This window comes from Trachemys scripta, chromosome 10 (assembly GCF_013100865.1).
Source record: "Trachemys scripta elegans isolate TJP31775 chromosome 10, CAS_Tse_1.0, whole genome shotgun sequence".
Classification (NCBI taxonomy): Eukaryota; Metazoa; Chordata; order Testudines; family Emydidae; genus Trachemys; species Trachemys scripta.
This window is the reverse complement of record NC_048307.1, coordinates 7,057,145-7,082,494: the sequence shown is the minus strand read 5'-3', so window position 1 is coordinate 7,082,494 and position 25,350 is coordinate 7,057,145. Positions and strand designations below refer to the sequence as shown.

The window sequence follows — 25,350 nt, the reverse complement described above, 5'->3', positions numbered from 1 at the left end:
CGGGAGGAAGGGAAACCCATGCTTGTGGAACAGATGTGGCAGTGCACTGTTTGGGAAAGAGACAAATACCCTGAGACGTCCACTCCTCCTTTCCTGGCACTAGCCCTGCCCGCGGGCTGAGAGCAGGCTCTCCTCTGGTCATTGCTAACCCCACGCCTGGTCACTGAGAAACGGCCCTGACTGGCTGCACACGGGCTCCGGCTTTTCAGCAGAGCTGAGCACTCATGGCTCCAACTGAAATCAATGGGATCTGCGGGTGCTCAGCCCCTCTGGAAGGTCAGGCTCTACACGTGTAGTTGGGCCCCCAGTCTGTGGTCACTTATGAAAGTGCTGGCGCTACTGATTTCCCCCGCGTGTTAACTGGAAACGAAGCTGATTCTAAATGAGGATTCCAGGGGTGATCGTGCTCATAGGAGGTTGCATAACAACTGCCCAGCTGACATTTTCTTTTCCTTTAAGAGTCTGAAGTCTTCAGAGACAGGCCTAAATGAAAGCCCAGGGGCCAAACACCCCTGAACGTGGGGGAGAGAGGCAGGTGAGATCAGAACTTTGCAGCACAGGCCTGGTTGGTGAGGCATAGGCATTGATCCCACAACTCATACGTGCCTGCTCAATACATATTATGCATTAGGAGTCCCACTGAAGTCAGTGGGTTTGCTCCGAGTTCAGAGTTGAGCATGTGCATAAGCCGTTGCGGGATCAGGGCCTCAGACAGTTGGGGAGTTAGAATTAGTCCAAAAACAAGGGGGAGCTCCTGTCCAGTCCTCGGCGGGCGAGCCGGTGCTTGCGACAGAGCACTGAGCATGGAGATCCTCAGACGAAGCCTGTGGGCGAGGAAGCAGACAGCTGTCAAGCAGTGATGGCTCTGCTGCTGTCTGGGCGCTCTTGGGCAGAGAGGCAGCGCACATCCCACAGTGCGGTGGGGAAGTACAAAATAACTGACCACATGCACTGGCTTCCGGTATCTAGCAGGAGACGCCTTTAATCAAACTGGGATTGAGCCCAGCTTTGCACAGGGGCAGAAGCACATTACCGGGTCAGGAACAGGTACAGCTGGGTCTTGTCTCCAAGGATATGACTTTGGATTTTAGCAACAAACGTGGGCCATGGGCAGGCAGATGCCAAGACGGGACCTATGCTGGAGTGTGTGCCTAGCCTTACCGAAGCCCTTTTGCCAGGCTGCTGGCCCCACGGCTGGGAGCCTTGGAGGGTAGAATGTAGACTAGCTACCCCTCTGAGTGATCATAAACACTGGCTGAGCTGCAGCCTGTGGCAACGGCCAGGGACAGGGCATTTAATTGGGGCTGAAGGGAGCTCAGACTGTACTTCCTTTGTAACAAAAGTCAGGGCTGCTGAGAGTCACTGGCATCCTCCAGCACTAGCCAAGCTAGGGAAGAAATGCCTCTGCTAGGAATCATCATAAAGTCATGGCCCTCTCAGTGCTAAGTCACCATGCTGGCAGGTGCGGATTGCCGGCCAGTGGCTCGAATCCACCCGGCTGCATTTGTCATCTGTACTGGGCATTCTCCGGCTCTGCCTGACGCATCACTCCCCAGAGCCTCAGTCCTGCAGCAGCTTGTGTTTTACAGTCGAGCTCTCTGAACAAAGGTGAGCAAAGAGGGTCCCGGCGGCTGTGCGGGCACGCAGCTCGTACAGGTCATAGTCGTGGGCCCACTCCACGTTGCCCCACCGCTGGATCTGAGAGAAGAGAGAACAAGCAGCTCACTCAAGAGTTCGTTAGAAAGCGGTTTGGACTTCAGCACTTCTTGGCCTCCGTTTTCCTGTCTGTAAAATGGAGATAATACCTCCCAGGAGTGGCACTAAAGCCTCACTAACCAGTGCCTGCCCAGCGCTCGGAGACCCTCAAGTGAAAGGGGCTACAGAAGGCAACGTATTAGGGCCTGATCCAAAGCTCATTCAAATCAGACTTCCATTAACTTCACTGGACTCTGGGTCAAGGATGGTTTTGTGCAAGGACAGAGCTTTTTCTGTTCACAATAATCACATTAGCGTTAACTTAGTCCTTGGCAAAGTGCTTAGGCCTGGCCAATACACAGAATAAAGACCATCCTTGGGCTTTGCACTGCAGGTTGGAGGAGGGCCGAAAAGCAGCAGTCCAACTTCTGCAAAAGAAATCCAAAGCCCTCAGCAGGTTGGACTCAGAGCGCCTTTGGCTGTTCATCACGTGACTTGGCTGAACACTCAAACCGTATTGACCAGAGGCAGCCTGGCGGAGTGAACGTCTCCTGTAATAGCAGGCAGTTCTGTGGCCAGTTGTTTGTGCTGGGAGATCACTTGTCATGCTGAGATTATCGCTATTTGAATGATAGGGTTGCTCTGGAACATAATTTACCTGGTATTCTTCCTCCAGCCGAGACAGCAGCACGGCTTTTTCTACCGGAATGTGTCTGTCAATCACTCCCATGGACAGAATCAGAGATTTCAACTGGGCAATCACATATTCTATACCTGGGAGGGGGGAAAATATCAAACATGAACCACAGTTAGTTATACAAAATCACATCGGCATCTTCACACCTTCTGAAGGTGCAGCCAAGGCATAACATGTTCAGCAGGATCAGACGGGTAGATGATCCCCCACACCTTGGATCAATGCACTCTACAGAGTCAAGTCAAGTTAATAAACACATGACATTTCTGTTGCTAAGCAGGATCCATTGTTACTTTGATGCAAATGGCTGCATCTCGGACTGCAAACCGCTTTCTCTCATTCTGAAACACACCCTTATAACGTAATAATGCCACACCACTAGATACAAATGTGGAAGGATTCCCTTCTGCAGGATGGCAGAGCTCACCTCTTACCGCTAAAGAGCTGGGGAGGAGATCAGAGAACACACACAACCATCTAGGAGAGGGAGAGCGGGAAAAAAGGGCCTGATCTGCAGAGATGATGAGCATTTGTGACAGCTGGAGGTGCTGAGCACCACTGACAATCAGGCCCATGCACAGGGCAAAGGGGGGAGACAGAGCAGCATGAATCATGCTCAATCGAAGCTAAGTGATCAGTTAGAGTCAAGGCCAGATTTGGGATCAATAGTCAACTGACTGCCCAGGAATACAACAGCTGGGGCCTGGGGCCTTGCTTTCCCCAGCTGAAGACAGACGTGCCAAAATACCAACTAAAAGAAGCACCCCTGACCTTACCCCAAACACAAGCTGTAAACAGAAGGTGACCAGAAATGTTTGCAGGAAGGATTGGAGGCCCTGAAATCAGAACAGAGAGCACACTTTTCTACTAGGAATTCGGTGTCTCTCATCGTCTTCTGACGAGGTAGCCAGGGATTCCGGTGGGTTTCTAGTCTACTTTGTTTAAAACATCTTTATTTTGAAAGGAGAATGACACAAGGAATAAAGAGGGGATGTGTCGGGGTAAAAATCCATTTTAAAATATTTACCATTGACCTGAAAGAATTTTTAAAGTCTTGGGCACTTTTCACTATTTTTGCTGTTTATTCGCATCTTGCGCTTCAAGGAGGATGAGCAATGAGAACTGATTAGTTAGTTTCACCTTCGTTTCCAGTCACATTCACTTTCTGGATCTCGTTCAGTTGCACAAGAGTAGAACAGCTGGGCTGCCAATAACCACAGCTCTTACATTTTAGATCTAAACTCAAGGGGTTTTCATTTACTGGGGGTGGGAAGTCACGAAACCATAAAATCGTTTCTGTGCACTTGGGGTTTCAAACCTCTTTTCTTGGTAACAGAGCCTAAATTTTGGACCGAAATCACCTGAAAATGTCATGTTGAGGAAAAAAATAGATGTCAGTAGTTCTGAGAGAATCAGGGCCTAATACAACAAGACCCTGTACAGTGAAGAGAGACCCCCTGCCGTACAGAGCTAGAGCTAAAAGTCTAGCTTGGATTTATTTCTTTTAAACTACAATCCCCCTTTGTTTTCCCCCACTGATTTCAATTCTCCCTTCCTTCCCCCAAACGTTTTTGTTGTGCTGGTTACTGCTCTGAAAGGAAAAGGCATATATGCGAACGGTGCTTCGTGTACCCTGGAGGGACGGACACACCAGATAAGTCGTCCTCAGTACCTTGCAGTGCCCACATGTTGTAAGATGCCAAATGGCTGGTGAAAGTGTCTTTGGTCCTGGCTGGGATGTTGGGTCCCAGGATGCTAGTAGAGGAGCCGATCTCCACGTTGTACCTGGAATGAGTTAGATGGTACCAGACAAACGATTGGTCATGGAGGCACGTGAGCCTCAGTATCATTATGAAGCAAGCCTCTGGCTAAATTTAGCCCTGACGTAAGCAGATACGACCCTCACGGATGTCAGCTGGGGTTATACCTGCTTTTTCCCCTCGGGGTCTATGTGGGGACATTTCCTACCCACACTGCACCGCTCTAATTCATTCACAGAGCCAGTCAGTGCAATGTTGCATGTGCAGCAACATCTGGTCTTGCTTATGGAATTTACAAGCCTAATTCCCTTTCTCCTCAATGGGCTGAGAAACACCGTGAAGGGGTCACCAAGACATCACACTGGAGACTGGCCAACAGCAGCTCCTCGCTGCTGGAGACTTGACACCCCTTAGGTACAGTCTCTGCCCTCCAAAGCCTCCTCAGTACCCCACAGTGCCTCTTTCCATGGCCCAACAGACTGGCCCCAGCCTAGCTCGTGAACTAAACTGTCACCAGCATGATTGGTTTTCGGAGAGTGCAGTGATGAGCACCCTTGGAATACCACAGAGAGGGCAGCTAGCAACAAGAAGGGAAAAGTCTTTGACTTCTTACCTTTTCTCAGCCCACTCGATCATGGGATCCCATTCATTCTTCTGCAGTTCTACTAGGCCGGCTGGCTCCTCCACCCTGTAGCTAGACCATTGCAACAAGAAAACAGCCTTCACTGACAAATCACTGGCCTTCTTCATGCAGTACGTGGAGCAAACCCACCGGGCAGCTAAGCCTGTTTTGGGGGTGGCAAGGGGAGCCCAGTATTTGAAGAGCAGGTACCGACTGTAAGCTGCAAGTGAGCAGATGCTGCCGGCTAAGGAAAGGAAGAGCTTCCATTGATGACCCTCCCCCAGATCCAGAGCCTTCTGCTGGACAGACAACCAGCCAGCTCTTGATCCCTGTCTGGAGGGATGCTGCTCCAACAGCCCTGCCCAAATTTAGGGCCTGATGCTGTGATATCAATTCCAGGTCTGTGCCTGTGCCCTCCTGACATAACTGTGGGGGCTGTTCACAGCCCGCTGGAGTGCCAGCCTACAGCTCTGCTTCACACCACGAGAGACCTCTGCAGCCACAGGCCGCAAAGCACTTTGCCTAAAGATGAGTCAGTTTTACAGATGGGGAAACCGAGGCACAGGGAAGGCCACTGACTTGTCTGCTACCAAATGGGCCAGCAGTCAACCTCAATGCACACTGGATCAGGCCCTAAATCAGCAGCGGTATTAAGTGCTGTCCAGTGGTCAGAGTAGGGGCACTGACCCCTGAAGCACAAACTTGTTAGCGATCTGTTTTAAAAAAACACTTCCACAAAATCTGGCAAGGGGGGAGGGTCTCAGAACCCACGCTCCAGCCCGAATGTCTACACGACAGCAGGAGCCCAAGTCAATTGACCTGGGCTCAGAGACTCGGCGCCACAAGTTTTTCTTTGCCGTTTTCAAAGACAGTTCCGATCCCTTGGTCGGAGCTCCTGGAGTTCAACAGCGCAGGCCGATGGGTTCAGTGAAAAAATAAAATACAATAGAAAGGAATTCTAGAGCAAACCAGGTGTTAAGGCCGAGCACGGAAACTGCCATGCTCCTTATAGCTAATTCCAAGAGTCTTGCACTGCCAAATTCTTACAGACAGCAACATCTTGTGGGGAGCAATTCAGGCCTAGGGCAAAGTCTCAATGGAGCTGAACCCCATCATGCCAGGGCTGAACTGGCCCCCCCTTGCAGGTGGTGAAATCTCCCTGGGATTTGTGAGTTTGGGGGTGAAGGGGTGGCAGTATGTTGACACTATGAGTGAGTTCTGCTCCTCTACCCCTAAGGAGTGGCTCTGTGCTGGTCCCCTTTCAGAAGGGACCTGTCCTCTGATCCACACTGGCTACTAGGCTCAAGGGGATGTACTACACACTGGGGTCATTGCCAGGGCTGTACCACTACAGAAAGAGAAGGGCAGATGCATTGTTCAAGCCAGGGCGTCTGTCTCAAAGGCTGTATTTGTGCCAACCAGTCACCCAGCTTAATGTGTTTCCAAACCTCTAGTCACCCTTCCGGTCTGCCCAGCTGGAAGATGTAATAACCCATAATAATGCAATGAGACTGGCCTGGCTTCTAAGCCAGAGGTTTCCCTAGTGAATTGCAAGTCCATTCAGTTTCCTACCAGACAGTATCTGTCTCCAGGAACTTCACAGCTGCTCTGATTAGCTGATCTTTGTTTCGCTGAGATGGGTTGTCCAAAACCGTGTTGCACAATGTGGTCTGCAAAACAAAAGGCAATTACACCAGCCAGAGTCCTGGGGAGGCGGCAGCTCTGATTTTACAAGGTCCCAGACAACAGCTGAAGAATCCTTATTGTGCTAGCGACAGATTAAGGGATAGTGATGCAAAACCTAGCCCGGGAGGCGAATGAGTCCAAGCCCACTAGAGGCGACGGGAATCTTCCCGGCTTTGGATCAGGCCCACAAACACAGTGCTCCTGTGAGCAGTGACAGGACGGGAGCGTGCTGGAGGCCTTGAGGTAAAAGAATCTGGATGAGAAGCATTTCCAGCTGCGAGTCAGGTCCCATTCACATGGGAGTTTGGCCCCATCTTAGGGGGAAAGTTTTTCATCCTGGGGTTAGACCCAATAGCTGCTAACGGGTGAGGCACGCTTTGCCCCAGCACTGTGGGTCAGGCAAAAGCCAAGAAAGTGTAAAAAAAAATTACTAGACTCAGCTCCTTTATACATCAATCTAGTTTATGTATTTAGCTCAGAGATGGGGCCCGCACAGACTACAGCTCCCAGCAGGCTATGCTCCACCTTTATCCAAGATGAGGCTGTCCATAGCAATGGCCCCAGCAAAACCACTTGTTAGATTCTTTCCCACCTTGGGGCTCCCCTTCCACCAAAGCCCACGGCGCTCACCAGATGCATGGTGTAGGACTTGATGGTGTCCTGCTGGGAATCCCATTCCGTAGCAACAGCAACAGCCAGGGCCTCGCTGGGGACAGTGAAGAGTTTGGCCTGGGGCGTTTTCAGCTTCCTGTGGTCCAGGTTTATTTCAAAGCCACCTGGGGGATCAGATTAGAAACCCAGCGGGATTCCAGGGTAAAGCACACGAGGGATCCACGTGCAACCCCCAGGCAGGGGGCAGATTCAGAGATTAAGCTGAAGGGGGCAAACTCATCCCCGGGCAAGGCCAGTGATACACCTGGGCCAGGAGTCTCCCCACTGAAGGTCTTGGGGGCCCCGCTCTACCAGAAAAGAATTTCCATTCTTGGAAGCCATTTCCCTTCCCATGGTTTTGCCAGCCAATGGGGAAAGGGCAAACCAGGTTTGTGACAAAGCTGGCTCTCAAGGTCTGGTTTCCAGGCCTGGCCAGCATCCGCCGGTAGGCAGTGCCTGCTTTCCATAACCACCCTTCCCTGTGCCCGGTTTTCACACAAAGGGCCATGTGTGGACACCCCGCCAGACTCCTGGTGGAAGCACTCACCTTCGCCTTGGGAGATGCTAACGTTCTGGTAAAACCTCTTCCTTTCTGGGGGGGAAATGACATCCACTCAGAAAGCAGCGAGAATGACAGTCAAGCCCCTCTCCTCATCCCCGCCCACTGCGGATCTGACATGCCGGCTCTCCTCGGCAGTGCTGAGCATGGCACAGCTGGCCTCCCTCCCTTGCTGGTTCAGAGTCCCTCTACACAAGCCCATGTGCCCGAGTCCCTCTGGACCTGCCTCAGAGCTTTGGTGCGAGGCCTGTCCTGGGGAGAGGCCTCACCATGAACCAGGGGCCCCTCTTTAAGCAGAGCAGCTGCTTCCCTCTAGCACGCCAGGCCCAGCTGTAGGCTCATGCCTGTTGTGCGGCACCCATACGCAAAGCAATGGGCATGACATCGACGGGTGTGTTATGGCCCATTTGGCTTAGTAACGTGTCAGGCTCAGCCCTGCTGTGAGCCCCTTGAAGCCAAAGAGTCACCCCAGGGATGCATCTGGGGCATCCATTCTAGTTTTAACCCCTCCCCCCACCCACTCTCTAAGCCCCAACTGTGCCCAGGTAGAAGGAAGACACCCAACTTATAGCACCATTCTTCGACTCCCTCCCTCCTAAAAGCAATCCTTGTCCTGTGTATTTCAACAGAGGAATACGGTGTTGGCCTATTACGCACTCCAGATCTTTTTCTACATACAGCTCTCAAATGCGGTTTACTCTGGAGGCACTAGGACCAGGTGCTGCTTCTCCTCCCTCACACCAGGTGGCCTTGCGGGGACACCTGTAGGGAGGAGGAACCAGAGACTCCAGCTGATCAGGGCACGAAAAGCCGAAGCAGGACACTCAGAGAATTTGCAGCAATTTTGACTGGACTGTCTGTGCCAGTGCTGATCAGTTGTTTGCTCCAACCTGCTCTCCCAGTCTCTTCACCTGTTTCTCTCCACACTGGCCCCTCCTCTCCCGTGCCCTGCCCTTTTCTCTCCAGTTAGCTGATCCGTTCCTAACTAAACCCACCACAAAAAAACAAAACAAAACCAAACAAAACGTGGCACTAACATGTCATTTGCTGTCACCCCAGTGTCCACTCTGCTTGACTCTTCTACCTGCCCCACTCACATCTGTCTGGTCTAATTAGACTGTCAACTCTTTGGGGCAGGGACCATCTGCTACTCTGTGTATGTCCAGCACCTTGCACAGTGGGGGCCCACCCTTGATTGGCCCATAGGTACTATTGTAATAAACATGACAGATGATAATATTAAAGAGATGTGAGACCCCAGGGCACAGAGCAGGCCTGGAATACATGCTGGTGCAATCCCTACCACCGAAGCCCCTCTTTGCCGGACTGAATATTAAACTAGCTCTGGGTCAGTCGACCAGCTCTCCGGACACTGTCTTGGAAAGAAAAGTTATGTGACCTGTCAGGAGTTTTGCTCAGCTGGTCAAAGCTGTTCCACCTGCTGGAGTGATGCAGCAACTCCAATCAGCAGGAGCTACAACTCCCATGTAGCTTAAGTGGGTCACCAATATCCAGCCAGCTTTTAAAACGGCTCCCTCGGGTGTGATTTCAGACGGAAGCCAATGATGTGCCTGAGTCTAGAATAGCCCCTAAATTACAGTAACAAGCTAGCCTGTCATCCTGCCCTGAATGCCCTCTGGCTGGATCCAGGAGCACTGCCCACAACGCACGAAGCCATGTCCTGAGTGTGTTCACGTAGATGCCAGGTATACTGCAGCATGCAATTTAATATACTGGGGGAGCACTGATCTCTTTGCTCTTCCCCAGGCCTTTAAACGGAGGATCTCCCTCCCAGCTGCACCTGTTATGTCCAGGAGCCCACCTGGTGCAATAGCAAATCTACTACACTACACTAGGGGTTGCAGGCCCCAGTTTTAGAAGCAGTTTCCATTTGGCACCCGCACTGCTGCCAGGCACAACCATTAGACTTCTAAATGGCATGAACGGCACCTGCTAATTCCCTGACTGCGCCCACACGTAACACAGCTAGATCCCGGCGCTGACAGCCATCACACCCACAGTATTTCCCGCTCCAAACAAAAACCACACGCGACATTAATGAATGAATTCAAGGGAATCCTAGGGCCTTTGTTACGCAGGTCAGACTAGATGATCACAGTGGTTCCCTCTGGCTTTATAATGGAGTAATATATGAACATAGGAAAACAGGCTCTTTGAGGCCATGCAGAGCACAGCAGATAAACAAGTTCCAAACTGGGAGCTACGGGTCTGTAGTGTGGATCCAGATCCGAGTCTGTGTTAACACAGGACTGGACCACTTACAGAGACAGACAGACACCTGGCTCCATTTCCCACACAAAGCAGGGAAAATGGGCTACCTCTCCAAACCCATGTCCTTACTGGGTCTGGACTATGGCTCCCTTCCTACATCTGACTGCACACGCAGGCCCCTGGGTTTCCAGAGTCCCAGTGAAGGCAAAGGGAGTCTGCCCGGACCAAGCCAGTTGCAGGATCAAGGGACTTAAAGAATGCCATGTTGTTAGGACTATTCAAGCATGCGCCCAAGGCCTTCATCCTGCAACAAGACACACCCCCTAGTCCTGTTTTAATGGGGCTCCAGGACATGCATTTCATTGCCAGTTCAGGGTCTTGGCTTGTGAGAAACAAAGGGTCAAATTTCACCATCCTCGTAGAAACCACTGAAACCACAGGGGAAAGATGTTTAAAGCGCCACTTCTACAACTAAGGGAGGATGGACTAGTGGTGCAGGTGTTAGCCTGTGACTTAGGAGACCTGGATTTGATTCGCTGCCCTGCCACAGACTTTGTGTGTGACCTCGGTTTCTCTTTCCCTCCGTTCCCCGTCTATAAAGTGAGGAATCACAGCACGGCGTAACCTTACAGGGGGGTTGTGAGAAGGAATAAATTAAACAATGTGAGGTACTCGGCTACCGTGGTGACTGAGGTAATAGCAGTACCTAAAATAGAACTGGCAGCACGTGCTCACTGCTGCATCTGTGAGGCCGAATGCAGGCACAGCAGCAGACTCACACACTGTCAGCAGCAGGCATGAGGCATTAGACTTCAAGCTGGGGCAGGGATGTGGTTTTCTTTTGCCTCTGCAGTGCCCTGCACATATGTGAATAATAAATGTTCCTTGGCAGGCTTGAAATACCTGGGTCTCCACAACTACTGCTACAAAGGTTCAGTTGGGGCCCACAAGCCAGAGCCCTCCTCTGTAAATAGGGGATCATGCCCCTCTCATGAACTGTGTTTGCAGCCAGCTTTTAGGACTGGCTAAATCCACCACGGACGAACGTCCCTGCAATGTGGAACTGAGCATGTTGAAATCTGCCGCGTGTGCAGCAGGATTGCTGTCCAGCTTGGTCCTCACCTGTCGGCGGGGTGTATGTCCGTGCCGTGCCCGGCAGTGAAAGCCTGGGGCCCCCAACGGGAGGAGTCGGGCACAGCCGTGGGGTCTGGGGCGGCCTGGCGTAGAACAGCCGCTGACAACGGCGCCACATTCTCGGGAGGCAGCGACCAACAGCTCGATGGGGACGGTCTGGCCCTGTTAAAGACCTGGGCTCCTAGTGACTCGGGGCCGCCCACCAGGATCAACGCCTCCCCCCGCCCCAAGAACCCCAGGCTGGGAGCAATGCCGCCACAGAAAGCCCCCCACCGGGACCCCCCCCCCCCCCCCCGGACCCCCCCCGATCCCCCCCCCCCCCCCCCCCAAGAGCCTCCGCCAGGATTGATGGGCTCCCCAAGGCCCCCGCCGGGATCACCGGGCCCCCCAAAGACAGACCCCCACGGGATCCCCTGTACGACCCTATAGAGTCTATAAGGGCTCTAGGCCCTTCTCCCGCTCCCTGTAGGGGCCGCGCGGACGCGGCTTGCGGAACAGCCGCCTTCCCCTCTCACCCGCTGCTCAGCTAACCTCTCTGCCTCTGGGCGCCGCCATCTTGCTCACCGACGTCCAATCAGCATCATAATCGCTAGTTTGTCCCTCCGAGTGCACCGTCACTGGGACCTACAGGAAACTACGAGTCCCAGGGGGCATTGCAGCCGCCCACGTGGCTTCCATGGACCAATGGGAATGGCGCCCCGCCCCCCGCAGCGCCCTCTGGGCCAATCAGCATGTGCGGAGGCGCCGCCGGGAGGCCCTGAGCCAGGCGGCGGGGGGACCGGCGAGTTCCCGGGTCGGTAAGGCGGCCGGGCCGGCTCCCCGCAGCCCGTGTCGCGCTGGCGCCCGGGGACCCCCCCGAGATGCCGGTGCGGAGCGAGTGCTGCTGCCCGGGGGGAGCCCGAGGCCGCGGGGCCGCCGCCAGCCTGGTGCCGCCGCCCCCCATCAACACGGCGCAGCCCGGGGTCGCCACCTCCCTGCTCTACAGCGGCGCCAAGTTCCGCGGCCAGCAGCGCAGCAAGGGCAACGCCTACGAGGTGGAGGTGGTGATGCAGGTGAGCCCCGCGGGGATCCCCCGCCCCGCCTCTCGGGAACCCCCCCCGAGCCCCCCGGCCCCCCCCAGAGCGCCCCCCCTCCCCGGGACCCCCCCAGAGCACCCCTGTATCCCTTCCTGGGGTCCTCCTCTGGATTCCCCTAGAACATCCCCCGCCCAACCGAGATCCTCCCTCCTAGGGACCCCCCTAAAGTACCCCCTGCATCCATTCCTGGCGTCCTCACCTAGCTCTCCCTAGAGTCCCCCCGCCCTTGGACCCCACAGGGTGCCCTCTCTGAGGTCCCCCCTCCTGGGGACCCCCCTTAAGCATCCTTTGCTCCCCTCCCAGGGACCCTCCTAGACTAGAGTGGCCCCCGCATTTCCTCCTAGGGTCCTCCCCCAGGAATCCCCAGAGCACCCCTCGTCTCCCTTCCTGGAGTCCTCCCCCTGGGGATCCCAGAGCACTCCTCCTCTGGGGACCTTCTAGAGCATCCCTGCCCCCTCCTGGGGTCCTTTCCTGGGTCCCCCTAGAGTGACCCCTCCCTGGGATCCCCCAGAGCACCCCTGAGGTCCTCCCCATGGGGGTCCCCACTAGAGCATACTCTGCTCCCCTCCCAGAGACCTCCCCCTAGAGTGCCCCTTGGGATCCTCCCTTCTGGGGCCCCTCAATCCATTCTAGAGTGCCTCCCATGGACCCTCCCGAGCACCCATTCCTCCCCGGGATCCGCCCCAGGACTCCCTGTATTGCCTCTTAGGGTCTTTCTCCCAAGATCCCCCCTGTTCTCCTAGAGCACCTCTTGGGGATCCTCTTGAGCACCCCCTGCCCCACCAGGGCCTCCCTAGAATGCTGCCTGTTCCCCAGAGTCTGGACCCCCATGCACATCAGTCCCCCTGAGTCCAGGCACCCACTGCCTCCTGAGGACCCTCCCCCAAAGACCACCCCATGGAGACCTCTTTCCCTAATCCTCCCATTTCACAGAGATCAGGATCCAAAACATGCAATATCTGCTCTTAAAATACCTCCCTCTCTTAGATTGGGACTGCCGCTCCCTGAGATCTCCACATGGGCCCCCTTCCCTCGCATACCTTCTCTAGCAGAGACTGGGATCTCCATTGTCCCCAAAACACACACATGCACCCCACCCTCCCCCCAGGGCACCCATTCCCTCAGATCAGGACCTACTGCCTCCTGAGACTTCTGCATGGGGTCCCCTGCCTGTAGGTAGGGTGACCAGACAGCAAATGTGAAAAACCAGGACAGGGGGTGGGGGGTAATAGGAGCCTATATAAGAAAAAGACCCAAAAATCGGGACTGTCCCTATAAAATCGGGACATCTGGTCACCCTACCTGTAGAACACTTCATTCTCAGAGATCAGTGCCTGTGAGGTGGACGTCCAGGGGAGGTTAGGGACCTTTCCCATCCTGGGAAGGCCTTCATGGCTCTAAATGTACCTTGGGCCAGCAGCACTGCGAGGTGGCGGTGATGCAGGTGGATCCCCCAATCCAGGCCTGCAACACAAGGGCAGCTGTAATACTGACAAGAACAGCCTCTGAGCTGGGCGAGGCAGGGGAGACCTCTCTAGGGACCCACCAGGCCCCCACCCCAGATTGCCCCTGCATGAGCTAGAGCAAATCTGCTCCGCAAATGATGTCTCCCCCTCATCCTTCATGGAGCAGTGGGGGTAGAACGTAGTAAATGAACAAAACCTTTGCTAGTCTGGGGGCTTGTCCCTCAGCTTCAGTTGAGGAAGAAAAAGCAAGCAGCTGGGATTGGCTGAGTGGGTGAGTAATAGGCTGAGTGGGTAGTTGCAATCCAGGCCAGCCTGCATCAGGAGGGCTGGGAAGGAAACTACTTGATACTAGTCATCTGGGCGTAAGATGCCCCAGACATCAGGTTTTCCAGCCACCACAGGTGGTTTGGCCCTCAGGGGCTCACCCTGGGACTTCAGCTCTCCAGCCCTGAGATTCACCATCCCTGTATGTCTAGTTCCTGGCTCTGAGGCCTTTGGATCTCACGCTGACAAGGGAACGACGGCCACATCTGCTCCAGCGCTGCAGCTATGCCATTGTGCCATAGTGTGGGCCTTCCTACTGTGGCGCTCGGGCATTTTCTGTTGCGGTGGTTCATCCACCTCTGCGGGCAGCAGTAGCTGCGGCCAAGTCTACAGTAAAAGTTAGGTCGACCCAGCTGTGTTGCTTAGGGGTGTGAAAAATCCACACCCCTGAGCGATGTAGTTAAGCTGACCAAACCCCCAGTGCTCGGTCAATGGACACTCAGGGAAGGGGATTGAACCCTCCCATCGCTGTCGTGAGGGTCTACACTGAAGCAGTGCAGCATGCCACTGTAGTGGTTTAAGTGTAGACACAGCCTAAGTCGACAGAAGAATTCTTCTGTCAGCCTAGCTGCTTCTACACTGGGAACTAAGTCAGCTTAACTACAGTGCTCAGGTGTGATTCTTTCACAGCCCTCAGTGAGGTTGATAAATTGTAAGTGTAGACCGGGGGTCAGAGCAAACCGAAGCAATCAGTCCTGGAACAGAGTGTAGCAAGAGCAGCTGTTGGGCCCAGCTGTGCTCCAGGGATCTCTTTAAATGAGCACTTGTCTCTGCAACCCTCCCATTCCTGTTTAGAGTGATTGTTTCTCCGTGCTTTATTTTTAGTTGTAGGCACTGGCATGATCACTTTGGGCAGGGCTGGCGAGATGTAGGGTCGTGTATAAGTGGCAAGCCAGATACCGGATACGCTCTTGCTATAAAACATGCTGCCTGTTACAGCTTTGTTTCCAGCTGGATTGCAAAAGATCTGGTGGTTTATATAATGAGAGCTATGATGAAGCCTGACGCATTGGTCAGTGTTGTGGAATGATGTCAAAGTCCTAAGGTCAGCAGACACGAGTAGCATTTAAACCACACTGTCAACCTTCCCATACAGTGCTACGGTTGTCAACAGCACAAGAGTACCTGGAACGGAGTCCTCCTATGGCAGATCAGCTTCATTACAGCTCTTCTTCCGCCCAAAGAATACCCAGCCTTTTAGCTTCAACTCTGATGTTTTGCATGTCATCTGAGGGGTGGAGTTAACTACAATTATTCTGCATAAGCACAGTGAACTATTTGCACTTAATTAGCTACAGATGGGAAAGCTGCATTTTTGCCTTTGATGTCAGGGTTTTTCAAACTCTTCGTTTGGCTTTGAGAGCTGATCTGGTGATTTGTGGGTTTCTGAGCAGAAGTTTCTAGAAATGGAAGTATCCCAGTAATTAGACACTGCTTGGCAAGTAAATGGAGCATTCAGTCAGAAGTGGGGGAGAAACAAAGGCATTGGGAATGGGAGACAGGTATGTGTTAAGATACAGTTTGAAGAGAGGTACATGCAGACTTTTCAGGATGGCAGACATTCCAGAGAAGGCTCTTGTGTGCAGCAGTGATGGGATTGTTTAGAAGGGACCAGGCCTTAGTGCCAGATAAGTAGAGAGAACTCATTGGGGTGGGTCACGTTATGGAAGTGATGAGAGATAGATTTACTAACAGTCACCATCAAAGCCAAGGATGAAACCAGAGTTTCTGGTAGTGAGGGAGAAAGATCTGATTGTTTGAGGATGTTCCCTCCCTTCTTGTCACTCGCAGATGTCTAGATTGCTGGTAGCATGTGGTTAGAGCAGGTGACAGACAAATCAGGAGATCTGGCTCTGTTGATGTGCTGTGACATTGGGCAAATCACTTCACTTCCAACTCAACTTCCCCTTCTGTAAAACTGGGATGCTTACCCATCTTATTAAAACATTTTGAGATCCTTGGGTAAAAAGGTGCTATACAAGTAGAACGTATTATTAATTAGTTGAAAGCACATGAGACATTCCCCAGCCCGCTTGCAAAAAAGGTAAAGTGGATACCTCTAAATGATTCTCTCCTGAGTCCAGATACCACTGTGTGATCAACGTGAATGTCGTATGAACAAAGCTGGGCAATGCAGTTCTGTACCATCCTTAACAGAGCTGAGACCAAAGTCCATTGGGCCAACTTGGGTATCTTGTCCCTGGATACACACACTTACAGATTTTCCGCTCTCTGTCCTAGCATGTGGATATGGAAAACTCCTATCTTTGTGGATACTTGAAGATTAAAGGCCTTACAGAGGTGAGCACGTGTTACTAAACTCCTTTTCTATACTCCATGGGAGTGAAGGGCAGCCTCTGCTCCAATTTCTGGCTAAAGGTATGAAGGTCTGTGAGGTTGAGCCCATAATTAAGAAGACTGTTGGGTACCTTAATCCCTTTCCTTTGTTTTTTTTTACACAGTGTAAACCAAATATAAATGGTTTTGTAGCAACTTAATTAAAAATTGTTTTAACTTGATAGCAGCACTGTAAGGGCTGAGCTGAAGCGGACCTGACTTTGCCATCACCAGTTAATTGGTTGTGCATGTATCTTTGTTGCCCCAAACCTCCAGACAAGCCAGATCTTCCTGAAGTTCTTCTTTCCACACCTTTCATGTAGGACCTGCCTGTATTAACAGCTGACCTCGCAGGCATTCAGCAAGACGACTGGTTTAACATGCAGATTGTCAGGTTTCTTTCTACCTCTGCATTCCTTTCCTCACAAGCTTCTCCTGACACAGGCTCCTTATTTCAGCTGGTGATACGCGATGGCTGCCCGCTGTTGTAGAGCTCGCTGAGGGTTTCCACGCAGTGGAACTCTAAAGTAGATCATAGCTTCAACATATGTGAGCAGGGGAAGCCCATCCAGCCTGATTCTTCTGTATGTCTTTGGCTGATCTGTCACCATTTTCTTTAATTTCACCATAGCCTCTGATTCCTTCTTAAGGAGCAAATTAAAGGTGTGGGGAGTCAGTAGACAGATTGCGGGCAAGGGGACCAGTGTAGGAGAGATGAATGGAAGAAATTGGCTATGGGAGAGAGTTGGGAAGGGGCATCCCGTTAGAAGTGTCTGGAATGGGATAAAGTAAGGTGCAAAGCAGAGAGAGGGGGACATCAGACCGAACTCTCCGACCACTTTGGGGGGGTTGGTGCTGACGTGTCATTGTTTGCTGAAATGCTAGCCAGTATCTGAGTGTGTCTCCTCTCTTATACAGGACCCAGTTTTTTGTTTTGTTGTTGGCAAAATTCTTTAATCTTTAATCTTTTTTTACTCTCCTCCTAGGAATACCCGACCCTTACCACTTTCTTTGAAGGGGAAATAATCAGTAAAAAACACCCCTTCTTAACGCGGAAATGGGATGCGGATGAAGACGTCGATCGTAAACACTGGGTAATTAAACATATTGGAACCAACTACAGATCTAAAACCACCCCAAACATGTTAACTGTTTAAAAGGGGTGTGCAAATGTTTTTTTTTTAAAAAGAAACAATGAAGGCTTTGTTGTGGTGTATCTTTGTTTTTGATATACAAAGACAGCCTGAAAAGTTCTCTCCTTAGGCTTTTCTCCTGGTCGCTTTCTTTCATAGGGATTCTTTCCTTTCCTTTTTTTCATTCCTACTAATGTAGCTCCACTGATGTTGCTGCACCAGTACGGACACTCTGTACTGGTGAAAAAAGTGACTGGCACCAGCATGACTCAGCTGGTTTGAAACTGGGGGGAAGCTCCTCTGGCACAAGTCGCTCTTTACCCAAGTGCAGCACTAGTGATTTCCAGCAGTGCAGTGACATCTGTGCTGCTGTGTCCGTGCAAGAATCACCCATGTAGACAAGCCCCTAGATCAAGAATGTCAGTTCTGATCTTCCCTGACTTGGCTGGAGGATTTCTTTGCAGACTTTACAAGTGCTGCCAGCCAAAATCTCTGATCTGTTCCTGAGAACGAATGATAATGATCTTCTGGCTGATGGGACCACATCTGGAGTAGGGCCTAGGGGGAGTGGAGTGGAGTGGAAGAGACCAACACAGATACCTGTTGAGTAGGAGGAATTTCTGCCTCTCAGTTCCTAATGGAATATAGTACTTGTGCTGAGGGAGAGGCAGGCTAGGGGATTTCTCCTGTGTGGGGGGATTCTCTCTCCTCACTGAGGGTGGATTTCACATGTATGCTGGTGTACCTCTCTTGGGCACCAATCCCTTCCCATCTTCACCGCAGTAAGTTGCATGTCTCTACCCAGCGAGTATAAGGAGCGACTGTGTGTTTCGCAGCTGAAGCTGGTTATACCCCAGAGTCTCACTTGCAGGTTGATTGAAGTCAATTCACAAACTGTGGCAGGCTTTAGACATTGGAGCTCTCTCTCTCCTGTAGGGAGGGATGAAGGGACGTTGGATTTCTGCAGTCAAGTATTTTTGAGTTTTGTCCTTAACATTAAAAATGTTCTCGATTGTTGGTGAAAGGTGCTGGCTTGACAGTCCTGGAAACTGAGAACCTTTAACACAGAGGTCCCCCAAACTGTGGGGCGGGCCCCTCTTGGGGGCTTGGAGGAATATTCAGAGGTGGTGCGGCAGGGCCTGGGCCAGCCCACACAGGGGGCAAGGAGGGAGCGCTACGCAGCCCCGCCCTGCCTGCAACCCCAGGCCGCGCTCCCACTCCCACCCCAGCCTCATTCCCCTTACCCCTGTACACGATCCTCCCCCACCCTGGGAGCTGTAGCCCCACTCCCATCTCTGGCTGGGGGGGAGGCGATCCTGAAAAGTTTTGGGGCCACTGCTTTAACAACAGAACAGTTACAGGAGGAGTAGCTGTAGGGATACGATCTTCAGCCACCTCAGGAGAGAACACGGGGAGTTCAGATTCCATCCCTAGTGCCTCTGCTGTGACTTGCCAGCAGAGGGCCCAGAAGCAGTGGTGGCTTTTGATATGGATGCCTGCCCTGGATCAAGGCAAGTTGGCTAGCTAGTCTAGCTTGAATCTGTGATGCAATAGCTTAGAAATCATAAACTGCCAAACTTGGAGATAAAAACAAAAAATCCTACTGGATCATCCATTTCCCATTCCTGACAAGGCAGGGCACGGTTCCCAGAGTCTCTTACCTGGTAACACGTTCTTCCCTTCATAAACTCTGCTAACTGAAAGTGGGCTGTGCTCTAGGAATTGATTTTTGTTTTTCCTGTGCTTTCAGGGGAAATTCCAGGCCTTTTACCAATATGCGAAAACATTTAACTCAGATGATTTTGATTACGAGGATTTGAAGAACGGGGACTACGTCTTCATGAGGTGGAAGGTAAAAAAACTCCCTGTAGATGTGTGTCCCCCAGCCAGCTGGTCTGAAACTGCCAACACTTAGAACATGAAACACATGGGCACTGCATACAGAATGAAATTCCGGGAAGGGTGTCTCTGTAGCAACACTAAGGATTTATCCCTCCTTGCTTGAGAGAGACATAAACATCTTAAAAATGGCACTTCTGTCGAGTTATTCTGCACCACTCAACACATGTAGGTAGATTGAAGCAATAAGAGAGACTTTTTTGGCTGTGTGGTTTTGACACACTGTATAGCCAATTTCCTTGTTTCCACTGGGTAGCTAAGTCTGTTCCCTCCCATTTATGTGGGTCTTTCATGCTGTTACAGTGGGAGAAAATCGCTGTCTTTAAAAATAGGAGAATGTGATTGTCAAACCACAAATTAGCAGGTGAAAGAGCTGAAACGACTTTTAATGTGTTCTTTAAAACAGTGTCCCTTTAAGACCGTTGTAGTGGAGATCTTGTGAAAGGGTACAATGGTCACTATATACATGCTGAATAGTCCCTTTGGTCCATGCTGGGATGACTAAAATGAGTTCACAGCTATGAAATACTCACTTGACATCTTTCTCTGTTCAGTTTCCAGCGCTCGGCCCCTCTGACTTATAACAAGTGCAAATCTGCACCCCAGGACTTCCAGGAGGCAAAGGTTCAAACCCATTTTAAATACAAACCCTTGTTACCTTTTGTGCAGGAGCAGTTCCTAGTCCCAGATCACACGATCAAAGACATCAGCGGTGCTTCCTTTGCTGGGTTTTATTACATCAGCTTCCAGAAGTCTGCAGCATCTATAGAGGGCTATTACTACCACAGGAGTTCAGAATGGTAAGGGGAGCTTCCTTCCCTTCTACAGGCTGAAGGATGCTGGCAGTGTCTGGGCTCCTCTGTCACTTCACAGCCCTGGGATTGGATGTAGGACCTTACTGTGCTACTGAAAGAACAATCTTCCACCAGCCCTACTCACAGCCCCTGGCATCTGAAACTCAGGCTCGCATGGAGAGAGAGTTTCTACACGGTGTGTGGTTAGGTCAGCTGTAGGTGCCAGCACCAAAAGTGGTGTCACATTTGTCGCTCTGTCTGACAGCTCTGCCCGTTCACATACCTGTCACTAGCCACGGAGCACAGTGAAATCAAGGTTAGAAGATCTGAAGTGGAGAGGGCTGGCAGCTGTTGGTGAATTGCTGCCAAATACTATTGCTACATGTCAAAAGCTTTTCTTTCCCTCCTTCTGCTTGTCTGGCATCATACTTACTGTATGCTACCCGAGTGACCTCATTCTTCAGCTGCCCGCTGTTGAGAGGAAGCCATGACTTGTGTTACACATGATGGCGTAGCGAAGAACACTCGGCATCTTGAGATTAAAATACTGTCTCTGTGATGCTGGCGATTCACTTTTAACCTCTTCAGGATTGCCTTTCGGGATGTTTTCCCTTCCCCGCGTGCCCTGTTAGCATGGTGTGCTGATGCCCACTTAGTTGCAGGGCTCACCAGCAGGTCAAAGTCATGGGCTCATGGCTGCCTCCTGGACTTGGCTCTTGCTCGATGCTGAGGCTTTGGGGGCACTGTTAGATACTGTGAATAGGGTTTTCTGACTGGCTATAAAGTTGCCCTTCTATTAATATCCCCATCTTGGTAACACCATCCCAATAACTGATGTCAAGCCTTGTGGTGAGTAGCTGCTAACTTGACCCCTTCAGTAATTCCACGCATACAGCAGGTGCGGGCTTCCTGAATAGCTAGCCCCCCTCCATCTTTACTATCCCCAAATCTCTGTAGTTCATGGGGAAGGAATGGAGGAACCACCGTGCAAGAGGCTCTTTCCAGAGCCAAACTGCTGGCCATGCCTTTGCTGCGCTGCTACGGCCTTGGTGCACCGTGCTTCTAGCAAGATGCAGAGTAAGGTGCTCTCCTGAGCAGTGGCGCGGAGGCTGCCTGTGGGCTCGGTAAGATTGTGTCCTCCACACTAGCAAGTCACAAGCCTCTCCCATGCTAGGGTAAAAGAGGCGGGGGACAGCAATACAGTCTTGTCACTCCAGGATTGGCCTCCCCTGTACTACTTGTTCTGCTCATCTCCTCTGACTTGAGCTTCTATGCACCCAACACTCTGCATCTGCCCTGGGTAGGACCAACTGCAAAGCAGGCATCTGTGGAGAAGGCAGGCAAGGGCCCTCTGAAAAGAGAGCGAAGAGTGTTCTCGTAGCTAACAGTTCTGCTGTTACAACCTTCAGTCAGGTTTCATTCATTTCATCCCAGTCTGCAGAGCCTCTGCCATGGACCCATGGTGAGCAGGCAAGGCCTAGGATGCTGGCTCTCCTTTGCTAGATAGCTTGAAAAGACTATTAGCCCTGTATTTTTAGCAATATTAGGAAAGTAAGCAACGGCCAGAGCTGGTAGGTGATTGTGAATGGGTGGGACATCTGCACAGCGATGAATGGAACCGTCTAAGAGTTTGAGAGCCCTTGATGTGGGTGCAGCTTTTTCTGAATGTGTCAGACGTTAATTTAAAAGTGTTTTGTGAATTGCAGCGAAATACAACCAGCTGTAGCCAATCCAAAGTGCTGGGGCTGACAATCAGGATTAAATCGAAGAGGCACGTTTTAGAGCTTGCGTCCGTTCTGAAGTCGAACGGTCAGATCCTAAAGTGTAACCAGCTGAACAGACGCAGAACTCAGGGAAAGGTCAGAAGGGGAAATGGCTCATTATGTCTTGTCATTATCGTCCCTGTTTTTCCTTCCTCTCAGGTATCAGTCTCTGAATCTAACTCATGTCCCTGAGCACAGTGCACCCATCTATGAGTTCCGATGACAGGCGGACAGAATGATGCCAAGTGAAAAGAACCCGGGCAGGAGAGAGCGTGATCTGCCACGAGAGATGTGTCCCTGTCGGAGTGGGGGGGACACGCGCTTCTCTTCTGCCCAACGGACTTGTGAAAGAAAGCATGAATGTCAGCCCATCCGACCCAAGGAGCGTGGCTGCAGGAGCTGGAGTCTCCCTCCCGCCAAGTGGCAATTTGATCTTTAATCTGGTTTTAAAGCTACCTTTAAATGCACTTTCTTTTTGCACAGCTAGTTTCTTTATCACTGAAATTCCTCCCAACCCCCTTCTGGAAGTTTGGTCCTAGCTGGAATCAACACCTTCTCCTCTGAGTAATAAGAAAACATAAGCTCAGCACTTATGGTTTCATGTTACATCCTAGTATGGGTTGAAATACAAAGAACTGCGGCCGTTCACATTTGTCGCTCTGTCTGACAGCTCGGCCGCTTCCAGAGCCTGGGCGTGTCGCTGCATTAGCGAGGCTTGGCCTAGCGGAGAGAACTGCTGATCTGCAGAGTCCACTACAGAAGCATTTGGCTGAGACAGACAAGTCTTGAAGACCTAATGAATCTCCAGCTCATACTGGCTAATGAGGTTAGCCGGAGCTGCAGATCTCTCAGGAACGCTAGCCACTTCTGAGCTGCAAGCGGTTCCTTTGTCTTGATATGCCACGGGGAATAGATTAAATGTAAAGACTTCCAGGCCCTCAGTAGAAGTGGATCTGAGCTCTGCTTACTAAGTGTATATTTGCTCTTTACTTAAGGGTAAAAAAATAAAAAAGACTTTTAATAACAAAAAAAAAAATATTTTTATGGTTCCTCTTCCCAAGGACCCTATGGCAAATGCACAATTATTCAGAATTACATTTTACTGTTTTCACATTGAAAACAGTGAATGTCTACGTTAGTTTTTTATATATATATGTATGTAATCAACCAGCAGCTTTGGAAAAATCGTCCTGGTACAAGTGTTTAGCAGCATTGCAGAAATGATGCTAGTGAACTGTTTAGCATTTGTACCTACTTTTCATGCTCCACCAACATCACTGCTTGATACCTTTATACCAGGCAAAACGAAAACAACAACAAAAAGAACAGTGGCTGTCCTACAACTTTGAAACGTTCAAGTGAAATAACTTAAGGCTCGTGTGCCAAAGTGTGTGCGTGTCTGTGTGTGGGGAGGTTTTTTTAAGACATTTTAAAAGTTGGCATCAGTTGTATATTTAATATGATACTCTATGCGTGCAGGGCTTTTGTGAGACAACTTACCTTGCCTTTTTCTGGCTGTTTTATTTAAAAAAAAAAAAAAAAAAAAGGCTATTAAGAAAAGGGAGATTTGTACCAACAGAGCAAATCATTTTTAAAGAATGTTTGCCACTTGCAATCAAAAAGCAAAGCCCTTCACTTATGGAGTGTGAAGTTGTTTTTTTTAACTAACTTTTTTCCTTTTCACAGTGTCCGTATTGTATTTTGCAGAGGCTGAGTTGATAGTTTAAGCCTTAATGGGAAAGCATTCAGGTCTCAGTGGGCTCTCTTTGTATATTCCACATTGGGGACTTGGTTTATTTTGCTTAAGAAAATGAACCGGTTTAATTTGCTCGGTGACATAATAGTCAAAGTCCTGTGGCCCTATTTATCCTAGCTGTAAACCCATGTTCAAGACACATTTGGGAAAAGTTGTCTAAACAGGCAAGGAGTAGGTTTCCATCTTAAAGGTTAGATGGGAAACCACCTGGTGTATTAAAAAAGGTGAAGGATGAGGGAACTTAACTTCTTGTAGGTCTTGATGGACAGCAACAACGGAGTTAAAAAATGGCTAGAAGACCAATGCTGAAATGATCTCCGATAACAGTCAGAGGACAGGGTGGGTGAGAGAAGTGTCTTGTCTAGGTCCACTATTCTGATGACACAATGACTTGAATAAGGCACCTTGGCAGTACAGGGGCTACTGGCTCATTCCTGTGTACTGGGAGGGGTTTGTCTTATTTCGGAAAAGGCGGTTGTGGCCACAAAATATGAATGAAGCATTTTTCTCTGTTTTCCAAACTAAAACTGATCAGGCCCATCTGCGGTAACGCCTCCTTAGACCCTTTTAACAAAAATGAAATGTGCAAATACTTTTAATCTGTTAGTGGTTTCTGTGCCTCTGGAGCGGTGTGCAATATTGTCACTGATACCCAACCCATCACGATGACATTTTTGTGACAATTATGGTTAGGCTTTAACTTTAAACATTGTGGTGGCCACATGCAGAAACTGGGTTGCAGGAGGTCCCTTGGGTCATCTTATAATCAGGAAGTTCTCCTAATGTGTTCCCTAAACCACTGAGACTTGATGTTTCTGAGAGGGATTTGGGACAGAAGGGGCTCTTCCCCCTCACATAAAGCGTATTTCAGCTGAAATCCAAAAGTTGCAAAGGAATGAATTTTTTTTTAAAAGGATTGTCTTACATTCAGAAAAGGAGAAGCTTTTATTCTCTAAAGCCTTGATTTGCTTGGTTTTTTTTTTTTTATTCTGAAACTGTTTAAGCTAAGAGGAAATACTCTTAATTATATTGCATTGTGGTGAAAGAAAACTAACAAGGTGAGACTTCTTGGGGAGAGTAAGTGGGAGGGTGGGTCTTTGAGTCTTGTGAAAGTTTAAAAAAAACAACAACACCCTAACGTGGGTGCAGAGTCTGAGTATATTTATGATTAATTGTGGAACAGGGACTGGGAGAAGTATTTTGCAGAGCTATCAACGTCCAAATTAAAAAGAAATGTATTTTAAGGAGCGCTTGTTTGTGTGTTTGTAAATCAAAGCAATTCTTGTTTTATAGGAACAGCAAGTTGCATCTTGCTGATCAAGCTTTATGGCTGGAGAATCCAATAAGCCACTGATTGTCTGAAGTGAATTACCCTGGCTTTAATTGGAATAGCTCCCGCTGCCACTTTTTTCTGGCAAGCAGAAAATAAGCTAACAATCAAATTATCATAGTGAGAAAGTTCTCTTTAAAACTCTTCCTGATTGTTAGCTTTATATAGAGCTTCTAAGTACCTGCAGCTAAGCCCCCTCCTTTCTTGGCTTCTTTCTCAAAGCAACAAGGGCTGACTGGCATCTGAAAAGTCTGCTGACTCCTCCCAAACACAGTGGTCCAGGCCTTAAAGATACAGTACTGACAGCACACTTCTTACAGCTCCACACATCAAACCTGGAACGTGGCCACTACAGGAAAATTAGCTGTGGTTAGTTTACATATCTTGCTGTTCTGGCTTATATATATTTTTTTTCCTTTCCTGGAAAGCCTGGAAG

At 50.3% G+C, this 25,350-nt stretch overlaps 2 protein-coding genes across 6 annotated transcripts; one reads left to right on the top strand and one right to left on the bottom strand.

Annotated features, from left to right (window-relative positions):
- Positions 1-956: 956 nt before the first annotated feature.
- Positions 957-11,649, bottom strand: ATPAF2 (ATP synthase mitochondrial F1 complex assembly factor 2). Of its 5 annotated transcripts, none has more exons than XM_034783975.1 (9): positions 11,568-11,649; positions 11,025-11,198; positions 7,659-7,703; positions 7,091-7,236; positions 6,347-6,444; positions 4,766-4,846; positions 4,044-4,177; positions 2,354-2,469; positions 957-1,698 (listed from the first exon to the last, which is right to left on the bottom strand). In XM_034783975.1, exons 2-9 carry the CDS (start codon positions 11,152-11,154, stop codon positions 1,561-1,563), a joined length of 888 nt encoding a protein of 295 aa, XP_034639866.1. In that variant the 5' UTR covers positions 11,155-11,198; positions 11,568-11,649; the 3' UTR covers positions 957-1,560. The 5 variants fall into 5 exon arrangements, with proteins under 5 accessions (XP_034639866.1, XP_034639864.1, XP_034639865.1 ...); XM_034783973.1 differs by having other exon boundaries at positions 11,025-11,209; positions 11,568-11,622; XM_034783974.1 differs by having other exon boundaries at positions 11,552-11,616.
- A 117-nt stretch (positions 11,650-11,766) lies between these two features.
- GID4 (GID complex subunit 4 homolog) lies at positions 11,767-24,828 on the top strand. The gene is made up of 6 exons (XM_034784175.1): positions 11,767-12,088; positions 16,144-16,203; positions 17,226-17,333; positions 19,123-19,224; positions 19,941-20,071; positions 21,988-24,828. The coding sequence occupies exons 1-6, from the start codon at positions 11,897-11,899 to the stop codon at positions 22,049-22,051; spliced, it is 657 nt and encodes a 218-aa protein (XP_034640066.1). The 5' UTR covers positions 11,767-11,896; the 3' UTR covers positions 22,052-24,828.
- Positions 24,829-25,350: the final 522 nt, after the last annotated feature.